This window comes from Tachyglossus aculeatus, chromosome 21 (genome assembly GCF_015852505.1).
Source record: "Tachyglossus aculeatus isolate mTacAcu1 chromosome 21, mTacAcu1.pri, whole genome shotgun sequence".
Taxonomy (NCBI): Eukaryota; Metazoa; Chordata; class Mammalia; order Monotremata; family Tachyglossidae; genus Tachyglossus; species Tachyglossus aculeatus.
Genome location: NC_052086.1, coordinates 21,930,728 through 21,942,818, shown reverse-complemented (window position 1 = coordinate 21,942,818; position 12,091 = coordinate 21,930,728). Strand labels below are relative to the sequence as shown.

Here is a 12,091-nt window from a genome sequence, read left to right as displayed (position 1 = left end):
AAAAAACCTTTCCTTCAGGACTTTAAGAACCTAAAAGAAAACAAAGGGATTTTAATTTTGTTTTTAATGAATTTAGGGAGGGAACATTGAGTTCTCAGGTTCCGCCGGAAAGGAAACACTAATCACTGAACTGCCATAAAGAAATGGGTACCGAGAAGAGAGTTTTTAAAATCTCACTGAGGATATTGTGCCACCAATTCTTGTTGACAACATATGGCACAGAGCACACGTTCCTCGTTATCTCTGGGGATTCTGTCCATTATGTAGCAATTCCGAGGTCTCCAAGCATTTTCGTGGGCCAAAATTTGAGTTGACAACCGATACCCAGTGGTTCCTGTATTTAAATATTTGAGAAAGTGGATCTCCAAGTTATTCATTCATTCATTCAATCGTATTTATTGAGTGCTTACTGTGTGCAGAGCACTGTACTAAGCGCTTGGGAAGTACAAGCTGGCAACATCTAGAGACGAGTTCTCCAGGGTTTGGTGTTTGTCCAAACTTCGTGAACTTAAACTCAGCCCAGCCAGCAAGAAAGGAGATTGCCTTAAATGATTTAAAAATCTTTTCTCCTGAGACTGGCTCCCTCAAATTATGCCCCGAGAAAGTGAGACAGTTCAGAGAAGACAGTGGGTGAGTCAAGTCGGTTCTCGGGTTTAAAGTCGTTGGGTGATTTGTATATATGCAGAGATGGAATACTTTGAACACAGCTGAAATAAGGAATAAACCTGATTAACCTTAGGCTGATCCCTGAGTAGTTATCGTCAAGGATTGAAAATAGGCTGTTTCCCCCGTCCCTGCCCCGCAGCGATAAGCAGCGTGGCTTAGTGGCAAGATCATGGGCTCAGGAGTCAGCGGTTGTGGGTTCTAATCCTGACTCCGCCCCCTGTCCTTTGTGACCTTGGGCAAGTCAGTTAAGTCCTCTGTGCCTCAGTTTCCCCATCCGTAAAATGGGGACGAAGACCGTGAGCCCTACGTGGGACAACTTGATTACCTTGTATCTACCCCAGCGCTTAGAACCGTGCTTGGCACAACACCCATTCATTCATTCGGTCGGATTTATTGAGTGCCGACTGGGTGCAGAGCGCTGGACTAAGCGCTTGGAAAGTACCATTATTAATCTATTTATTTATTTTACTTGTACAGATTTATTCTATTTATTTTGTTAATGTTTTGTTGTCCGTCTCCCCCTTCTAGACTGTGAGCCCGCTGTTGGGTAGGGAGTTAATACTTCCAACAACAGTATAATCTCAATGGGGAGAACTGAACTCTTTTTCAGGTGCGGGAGGTGGGGTAAGTGATTTTCCTTTTATTGGTTAGGACATGGTTATTCAAGACCAACCAATTGACAATGAGTTCTTGCAGTCTAACCCAGGCATTCAAAGATGGAAAAAGAACCTACATAGAAGGTGGTAGTTTAGAGGAAAGAGCAGAAGTCTGGCTGTCAGAAGACCTGAGTTCTAGTCCTAGCTCCACTACTTGCCTGCTGGGTGACCTTGGGCAAGTCACAACCTCTGTGGGCTTCAGTTTCCTCATCTGTAAAATGGGGTTAAGATACCTGTTTTCTCTCTCATTTACGACTCTGATCCCTGTATGCCTCCAATTATCTTGTCACTACCCCAGCATTTAACACTTGGGGAGGCCTAATAAATATTATAATTTTTCTTGGTTTGCCAGAGTCTCTAAAGTCTTCTGGTTAAAACCTTGCTGTTATCTTTTCCAGTACAGGAAATATAACATGCTATGGCAGTTTTTTTAATCACACAGGGTAGGTCCTAAATTCAGGTAAACAGATCTTCAATCGTAATTAAACATGAGACACAGATGAGAATCCACCTTTGGTTCAGTTTGCAGGCAATGTCACTTTTAAAATAAATGAGTTAGGTTTGGTTTTGTCTCCCCATTTTAGACTGTGAGCCCACTGTTGGGTAGGGACTGTCTCTATATGTTGCCAATTTGTACTTCCCAAGCGCTTAGTCCAGTGCTCTGCACACAGTAAGCGCTCAATAAATACGATTGATGATGATGAGATAGAGAAGCTGAACTGTGGCTAAAGTCCCCTTACTTCAAATGTAATGTAATTCTGAGGTCATTTTTCCTTCTGCTTAGTCCATCTGCCTCCTTTGAGACCTTTCACCTATTCAGAAATGTTTGGAAGGAGAGAGAGATAATCAGTATTTTACTACTTCCCAGCTAGCCTGTAAACTCATTATGGGCGGGGAACACGTCTACCAGTCGTTATAACTGTACTCTCCCAAATGCTTAGTACAGTGATCTACACACAGTTAGCACTCAATAAATACCATTGATTGATACTCAACTTGTCTCGGGGGGGGGGGGGGGGGGGGGGGGTTGTATGGTAAATGCTTCTCCTTCACCCAAAATTTTGAAACTTTCTAGACACTAGTTGTGCAAACTTTAAATTCAAGACGTAAGAATTACACATGGAGGAGTCATATCAAAGTTTGGTTATTTTAATGTAATTTCACTGTCCAAGGAAGTTTGGATATGTTAAATGGTCCATTTCAATCTTGGTAAAAAGCAGCAACAGCCCCTGCTTCTGAATGTATCTTGTTAAAATGTACATTTCATGAATCACAATCCACAACCGCTACAGATAAACTGCTTTTAGTCCGGTTAAGCTTTTGCAATAGTCTGCCTTGTAAAAATGCTCTTCTTCCTCAAACTGAACCTTTAACAAAGTTTTGAAATATCTGTGTAATTGCTCACTTCACTAGGTTAGCCTTTCAAATTACTATTTGGTCTTTCCCTTTCTGGAAATCACCCTTTTCCCAGAAGTTTAGCTAGGTGATCCGATCAGATCAAAACTACGGATACTGCGCACTTTTAAAACTAAGCCTAATTCCCTTATTACACTATGACCTATCCCAGCTTCTGCAAGGTCAAGCATGCAATACGACATCTCAGCCAAAAAAGCAGGTTTCTAACTAGTGTAAAAATATATATTTAAATAAAATAGAATTTCTATAGGAGAGGAAATTACGTTATGTTTTTCATTTCCACTAATGTTCCAAGTTATCCCTATTAATCCAAGTAGAGCTGGTCTGCAGCAGGAAAGGATTAAGAATGTTGATGTTACAGACTTACAGGTAAAGGTCTTTAGAGATGCAGTAGCATGTCTCAAAACTATGATAAAAGGGATACCTTAAGAGTATTAACCCGAGGGATGTGAAGACCTTTTGACCTAAGGAGAAGCGGTTCACATGTTCTGAAATGCATCTGGCAATTTGTAAATTTTTAACTATTAACAGACACGCAGAAAAATCAGGCTGTCAAGGATCAAGTTGCCGAGAATCTTGGAATCTGCTTAAAGACCAATGCTTTTCTCACTTTTACCTTTGCTTAATGGGATAACATTAGGTCACGGCAATTTGATGGTTTCAGGAAAAAATAGCCTCAGCACACCATGACACCACAACAAAGGGATAAAAACAGTTTAAGGGAAGTGGCTTTGACTCCAATTCCCACTTTTCTGATTCAGAGGCAGTTTTTAAAAGAATCTTTGAAATTATTTCCCCCAAATCATTCCAATCTTTCTATTTCAACCTGAACATCGAACTCCACCTTCCTATAGCATTAAAAACGTATTGAACCCCCAAAAGGTACACTGGCAGTCCAGAAGCCTCATTTTCTTAAGTTTACATCAGAATTTAGATATTTAACCTGTTCTGTGGGTCTTACCAGACAAGCAAGCTCATTTGGAAAAGCTCAATGGGTGTCTCATACTAGGTGTGGCATCCACCACTAAACCTTTATATATTTGAAAAGCTCAGGATGAGGTAATGACCTCAAAACGAATAAGATGCTTCTATTCCTGAAGTGTGGTTGTTTAGTCCGCCCAGTTTTGTCCTTAAGTTTCTGGCTGTAGACTATATAGCAACCTGTGTCCTAATGGAAAGAGCACAGGACTGGATGTCAAGAGATCTGGGTTCAAGTCCTAGTTCTGCCACTGATCTGCTGGGTGGCGATTGGGCGCGCCACTTCAGCTCTCTGGATTTGCTTCCTTCCTCATCTGTAAAATGGGGAGACTCTGAGTCCTGAGTGGGACCGTCTCTGATTAGATAGCTTTGTGTCTACCCCAGCACTTAGCAAACATGTGCTTATTGAATGTCATACATTATTATTAGAAAAGGAGGCTTCCACTTGTGAAGAGCAGGGCAGCACAGTGCACTAGAGATACTTCTGCAGCCTCTCAAGTACTGAAGTTGCAGCACAATATTTTGTGTCACAGTAATTTCCATCCTACTTCTGCAAGCTTCCCTTAGCCAGGAAAATATCTGAACTTAACGTTACAGCTGTGGGTTAGGACTGGTTTGATATTTTTAAAATAATATCTAAGGGAGAGGTCCAGTGTAGATTTCTCACTCTCGTAAAAAGGGTCTCTCCAATAAAGGGAGGAGGGCGGGGTGTGTGTGTATATGTATGTATGTGTGTATGTGTGTCTGTGTAAAGTTAACATGGGATATGAGGAATGTGGGATAAACTTTTGTGTTCAATAGGAACCATTCTTGGCAAAGTGATTCCCAGAATACTGAATAATTTTTCACAGCATGAAACTGTGTGAAATATGTGCATGTATTTGTGCCCTACCTAAAGCAGCTGGCACTGGTAACCTTTTGAGGTCCAGTGCCTACGTTTTACCTATGTTATCTTTAGGAGGATTTCCACAGCAACAAAAAAGGCTAAAGCTGAACTCGGGATTGAGTATGCAACAGGGATTCAATAAATAGAGATGACAAATGCAGAGTTGGGCTTGGCAAAAAGTCGAAAGGCAAAATGGTCATTAACCACCTCCGAGGTTAGCTAAATATTGCCATCAATAAAACCCCCTTTTGAGTAGTGCCAATTCCCATTAGTTTTCCCGGTCAGAAACCCCTACACTTATTAAATAAGGTATACAGCTTTAGGAAAAGAAAGACCCAAACAGCTTCAAGTTGCTCTTTTTCTGCTGTTCTTTTTCAGTCTCCAACCTCCGAGTCAGGCAGCGTTCCACCCCAGCTCTTTGGTGACAGGAACACTACTTGTCCTTCCCTCATTATATGGCTTATTACAGGCTCACTTGCCCCTCTTGCCCCGGCCCTTCCTGGAGGGCAGCTTTCCGGAGCTTCCTGCGGAGGAGGAGGAGGAGGAGTTTGCTGCAGAGGCCATGGCAATGTTGATCTGTCCCTCCTGGATCTCCTGCCGCGTGTCAGCTGGCAGGTGATTGATTTTCTGCTGGGTTTCTAGATAGAACATGACGTCCCGCAGCTGCTCCTGGATCTCTGTGATCTGCAGGTCCTTCTGGTCGCAGGTTTCCTTCAGCGTTTTCTCCTCCTCCTTGAGCTTGTTCTGCAGGAGGACTTGGTTTGCTCGCAGGCATTTGTTCATTTCTTGCTCCTCTCTGAGCTCGGTGGAGAGTTTGGCCACTTTCGTGTTCAGCTGAGTGCACCTTTTAGAAAACAGAGAGCAAAGTTGCTGACATGTTCCTCTTTCTGGTCGGCGAATGACCAGACGGGTCATGACTGCACAGCCAATTTAGCAGACAGGCTTTCTGTCATGAGGGAGGTTGTATCACTACCATTAAGCCAAATGGCTTGAGAGAAGCACTGAAATTAGAGTTAGCTAGCTTCTTCCCAGATACCTTTAGGACACAGAAATGTTTTACCTGTATTTCTGAATGTAAGGGAATGCTTTGCGATGCTATCTAGGAGCCTCCCTGTTTACAATAGTACTACTAATAATAATAGGGTATTTAAGCGCTTACTATATGCCAGGCACTAAGCACTGGGGTAGATACAAGATAATTGGGTTGGACATAGTCCCTGTCCCACATAGGGCTCACAGTCTTAATCCCCATTTTACAGATGAGGCACAGACAAGTGAAGTGACTTGACCAGTCACACAGCAGAAGTATCTGGGGGACGATGGTTATCTTAGACTGTGAACTCACTGTGGGCAGGGAATGTGTCTGTTACCTGTTGTAGTTCCCCAAACGCTTTGTACAGTGCTCTGAACAAGAGTAAGCGCTCAGTAAACATGACAATGAATGAATGAATGATGGGCAAGTGGTGTGAACATAATAATAATGATGATGATGATGATGATGATGGCATGTGTTAAGTGCTTACTATGTGCCAGGCACTGTTCTAACCTGTGACACAACACCAAGTACTCTGACCTAATAAGCAGTGTAGACCTGGGAAATGGAGGCTCTTGGAACAAAATCATTTTCCAAGACCAGTTGCTCATCCCTGTTAGTGGAAATTTAGCTGTCACTAGACTGTACGCTCGTCTTGGGCAGGGAACGTGTCTACCGACTCTGCTATATTGTACTCTCCCAAGCGCTTAGTACAGTACTCTGCACACAGTTAAGCGCTTAATAACTATGATGGATGGGGATATGGTCAGCGGTCATGAACAGACCCACTTCAACAGGCTTGTTCTTGTTATTCCAGATCTAGTCCCTTACCATTCATCCTGGGGCGACTCTGTATGCAACACCTCCAGCCTACAGGAGACCCTACTTTTGGTTACATTGTACGCTGGCCTCCTTCCTGATACTTCAGCGTTCCGGGGGGACGCCGGCTACTGACTTGGGGGAACAGAAAGCACAGAGGGAAACTGTGCACACATGCACACACGCACTACGAAGAGACCGAGAAAGAGACTCTCACATGTTATTACTATGCAAAAGAAGAAAGGTTGCCCACTGGTCAGGATGAATAAAAATTGCTGACTTTCAAACTTCTTTTCCCCCTCACACACACATCTTAACCATGAAGAGAATGAGAAACTGAATCTCTCACGTTATTAATATGCAAAGGAAGAAAGGTTGCCCACTGGTCGGAATGAATAAAAACTGCTGACTTTCCAACTTTTTTTTTACTGACAGCTCCAAAGTGGTGAAGAGCAAGCGTGCCAGGGAGGGGTTCGGGAGGCCGGTGACTGTTCACGTGGGTGCAGCTGGCCAGGCTCGTGACAAGCTCTGTTTGTAAAAAAATCATCCTCGGCAACTGGCAATCCTGTCGTCCAGGCACCTGCTGCTTTAAATGAGGCAGCAGTGGCGATGACACCCCAGGGATTCCTCCTGCCACTACTGTGGCCACCCGTATCTATGGACAGCCAAATATTTTTACGGGCTCTACGGACATGGCTGATTTTGGTTCACTTTAATCAATGTGAATCCACCCTGGAATATATTCACTAGATCTTCAGATTGAGGGACGATGATAATTGGATGATAAAAACCACAATCTTTCTCCAAACTCGAGGTTTTCTGCCAGTCATGCTCCCACAGCTTAGAAAAATGCACCTTTTTATTTCTTAGAATATACACATACTTCCTTTCCACAGACTGCTTTTCTTTCAGTAGATCATTCAGCCTATGCTCCAGATTGTCACATTTCTCAATTGTCTCTTTAAATTTACTCTTCATGTTGTTAATCTGTTTTAAAAAAAAAAATCAGACATTTCAGGCAGGGCAAGGTCCTCTACATTTTCTTTAATCATTTTCAGTAGCTGTTCCTAGACTTTGACCAACAAAAAGGAAAGTGAAAAGAGAAAAAAAAAACAAAAACCAGAAGGGAACTTCGGCAATATACATTTAAAAAGTCTCCTCCTCTGACACCAAAAAGTAACACCGCGTTCTTAATTTGCAGCCCTCCCAAGATTAACGTTCAAGAGTGAATTCCAAAGACAAGGGAACTTGGATGGTAGAATCACATTCTCTAGAGATGCCCCATCAAATCTAATTAAGCTTTAAAACACCCTTAAGTCTGATCTGGCCTCAGTATTTATTTAGCAAGAAAAGAAGATTAGCACCTGACTGTCCTATTGACTTTTTCCAGTTATCACCCAACGCAAACAGTGAATGTACACACTGGATCCTTAACTCAGGATTCCCACTGTTCTCTCTCTTTTGCTCTCCTCCCTTAACCCTATTCCCCCTCTCTTTCTTTCATGCTCCCTCTACTTGGTAAGTGTTGGGTTTCCAAATGTCTCTGTGGTATGTCACTGGGAGTCCTAGCTTGTACATGGGTTCCAGCCTGACCCCATATCCGCATATAATCATATTCCAATGGATTTCTGGAATTGGAAGCATCAGATCTGTCATCCAGCCCTTCCGGATTTCAGGATTTAGACTATGAGCCCCTTAAGGGACAGGGATTGTGTTTAATTCCCACCACAATTATTATTACTTAACTTATTACAGTGCTCAGCACTGAGAATGAGCGTGGCTCAGTGGAAAGAGCCCGGGCTTTGGAATCAGAGGTCATGGGTTCGACTCCCGGCTCCGCCACATGTCTGCTGCGTGACCTTGGGCAAGTCACTTAACTTCTCTGAGCCTCAGTTACCTCATCTGTAAAATGGGGATTAAGACTGTGAACCCCACATGGGACAACCTGATCACTTTGTATCCCCCCCAGTGCTTAGAACAGTGCTTTGCACATAGTAAGCGCTTAACAAATACCAACATTATTATTATTATTATTATAGTATTTAATCAATACTATTACTACTACAACTAGGAGGCTCAGGCCATTCTCAGAGCCGCTTTGGTGGGCAGTGGGCCTGAGGTGAAATTTTTAGGTGCCTGGGTAAGCAAGTGAGTCCCTGGGATTTCTCCGTTCCCGATTTATGCCAAAAACCAGGTTCAAGGTGTCAGAATTAAATAGATAAAAATCCATAAAGCATCAACATACTTCTGAACCTTGCCACTGAGTTGGAGAGGTGCTCGAAGATCAGTTAAAATGGATGCTATAACTATACTTAACAGAATACTAGCAAAATAGCCAGCTTTCTGCTACAACCAACTTTCAATGATCACAGTTATAAGAATTCTCATTTTAGCCAATCATTTCAGCTTGCATAAAGAAAGCACTCTGGATAATAAATCCCGGTATATTTGGGAACGGCCTTTACTTTGAAAGCAGAAATACACAAGATTCTCCATAGGTTACTGAACCCTTCCAGAAAGGTATAAGGTTTACAAGGTTACAAGGTGCTTAGCTGTATACAGACCTACTTGATTTTCTATTTATATAAAATGTGGGTAGTAAAGTGGCATAGGAGGATTTCTACCATACAACTAATCCCAGGGACGGATAAAATACCAGCGGATTAGGGTTATAAATGTTTGCAAAAAAGCACTGGAGATTGCAGCACTACTGTTTACTGAAGCAAAAACTGCAAAGGTCAAAGGGAAGTTTCCATTCTCCCTCCTCTCTTTCATGGCTAATAACTAGCTCAGAGATTGAGCCTTTCCCCGGTTCCTTTCATTTTAATAATCTAGGGGGAAGTTCTGAATAGAAGCACATTTTAGCGGCACAAAGGAGTGAGGAAAGCATGCCTTAGATCCCGTAAAATTTTCATAAGGTAAGAAAACTAATTTCCATTGGAAGTGTTTTAAAAAATTCTAAAGAATAAACGTAGAATCCTGTTAACAAGTTATGTGTATTCAGGGAAACACTTATCACATGGCCCTGCTTCAGCCCATTTAAAAATCAGAGATCAACCAATCAGCTTAAAATCTGGTTTCTCTTCATTAGGAAGAGACAAATAGCTGGGAATGAGTCATTTGGACATTGATCTGAGCTAGAAAAGGCTTTGTGCTGGAGTCATAAGGAGCTTGCTCAAAACCTGATCTACTACCTACCGTCCCAGGATTTGAAACTCGTTTGCCTTTACTATTCATGAACTGGAGTGTCCTTGACTTGGAAAGACCTCAAGGAAAGATTTTGTAACTATTTGTCCATGAACAGTTTAGCTATTTACTCGCATGGAGACAGGGAGCTGAATCAGATGACTGCTTAAGCCCGGCGCAACAATGCTATAGGAGAGAGTCCCCAAGGCCAATGTTTCTCAGAATGCTTCCATTCTGCTGCACCTCTTCCCTGCAAAGCTCCGTGGCACAAACAGTCTTACTTTTTTTATACCCCTCTCCCACTCATCGAAACAAAAAGCTTACAGTTCATCTTGCAATTATCACCTCTGGTAGGTATTTATTATTTACTGCTAATAACAACAATGATAATTGTGGTATCACGATTATTATTCTTGGACTTGTTAAGTGCTTACTATGTGTCAAGCACTGGGGCAGATACAAGTTAGTATTTGTTAAGCACTTATACACCAAGCACTGCTATTATTAATAATAATAATAATGGTATTTGTTAAGCGCTTACTATGTGCAAAGCACTGTTCGAAGTGCTGGGGGGGATACAAGGTGATCAGGTGGTCCTACATGGGGCTCACAGTCTTAATCCCCATTTTACAGATGCGGTAACAGGCACAGAGAGATTAAGTGATTTGCCCAAAGTCACACAGCTGACAAGTGGCAGAACCCAGATTAGAACCCATAACCTCTGAGTCCCAAGCCCGTGCTCTTTCCACTGAGCCACGCTGTTTCTCTGTTCTAAGTGCAAGGGTAGATATACGACCATCAAGTCCCACATGAGGCTCAAAGTCTAAGTAGGAGGGAGAACAGGCACAGAATCCCCATTTTACTGAAGTGGGGACTGAGGCACAGATAAGTGAAGTGACTTGCCCAAAACCACAAGTGGCAGAGGAGGCATTAGAACCCCAGTCTAGTGCTTTTCCCAATAGGCCATGCTGCTTTTCTGAATCAACTTCACTGAAGCAACACAACTCTGGTCTCCCTCCAGCATTACCCAATTTATTTATTTATTTTACTTGTACCTATCTATTCTATTTATTTTATTTTGTTAGTATGTTTGGTTTTGTTCTCTTTCTCCCCCTTCTAGACTGTGAGCCCACTGTTGGGTAGGGACTGTCTCTATATGTTGCCAGCTTGTACTTCCCAAGCGCTTAGTACAGTGCTCTGCACACAGTAAGCGCTCAATAAATACAATTGATCGATCGACTGATTACCCTGGATTTTAAAGGATTGATGGATGGTCCATGAGCTTCAATTTCCATTTGAAGTGTTTTAAAAAAATTCTCAAGAATAGATGTAGCATCCTGTTAACGAATTATGCCTATCCAAGAAAACACTTATCGCATAGCCTTGCTTCAGCCCATTTTAAAATCACTGACCACATAACCCACTCTCCTGGGCTGCCACCAAATCCAATCCCCATGTGTTTGCAGCACCATAGTACCAAACTATGAATTCACTCTGCTTTACTTTTTTAAGTATAATGGATCGAAAACCAGCTGACATGGTCTCTTGACTGTAAGTTCGTTGTGGGCAGGGAGTGTGTCTGTTTATTGTTATAGTGTACCCTCCCAAGCGCATTAATTCTTTCAATCATATTTATTGAGTGCTTACTGTGTACAGAGCACTGTACTAAGCGCTTGGAAAGTACAATTCGGCCACTGATAGAGACGGTCCCTACCCAACAATGGGCTCACAGTCTAGAAGGGAGGGACAGACAACAGCACAGTACTGTGCTCTCCACTCAGTAAGCGCTCAATAAATATGACTGACTGACTGATGTGGCATTGGAATGTATTTTCTTCAAGCTCCCAAAATTAACGTGTGGTTAAGCTTTCCTACTTCAAAAGCAGAGAAACTTCTCTGGATACCAGGCTGGGAAGAGAGGGACTGTAGAACACATTTCCCACCTTAGGCATCAGTTCGAACTGTGACCAAACCATGAGGACAGACTTACTTCCTCAGCTGTATCCTTCTCTATCCGGACTATCTTGTTTTCCCAGTAGATTCGTTGTGATTCCAGCTGGCTGGTTAGTAAATAGGAGTACTAGAATCATAGAAAACAAAAAACTCATTGGTGTCAACGCTTTTAAAATTCATTAATAAATTAGACCATTACAGAAGATTACGAATGGTCACAGTAAGTTATAGGACATTTGGATTCTATGTTGATGAACGGTGCCTACTTAAGGGAGCCAATATTTCATTACATGTTTAAATGAAAGACTCAATATCTGTAAATACTTCTAAGAACAATCAGAGCTCAGGGTAGAATTTTCCTTTCTTTTCTTTTAAGGTATTAGTTAAGCGCTTACTATGAGCAGTGCGGCTCAGTGGAAAAGAGCACGGGCTTTGGAGTCAGAGGTCATGGGTTCAAATGCCGGCTCCACCAATTGTCAAGCTGTGTGACTTTGGGCA

At 42.3% G+C, this 12,091-nt stretch overlaps 1 protein-coding gene across 1 annotated transcript in view; it reads right to left on the bottom strand.

Moving 5' to 3' along the window:
* Positions 1 to 2,450: 2,450 nt before the first annotated feature.
* LOC119941756 (BRCA1 associated protein) overlaps positions 2,451 to 12,091 on the bottom strand; it is a 35,310-nt gene continuing 25,669 nt past the window's right edge. The window contains exons 10-12 of the mRNA XM_038762228.1: positions 11,631 to 11,720; positions 7,338 to 7,441; positions 2,451 to 5,446 (exon numbers count right to left, since the gene is read on the bottom strand). Coding sequence (XP_038618156.1) covers positions 5,074 to 5,446; positions 7,338 to 7,441; positions 11,631 to 11,720 — 567 coding nt within the window. The 3' untranslated portion in view covers positions 2,451 to 5,073. The remainder of the gene's footprint in view (positions 5,447 to 7,337; positions 7,442 to 11,630; positions 11,721 to 12,091) is intronic.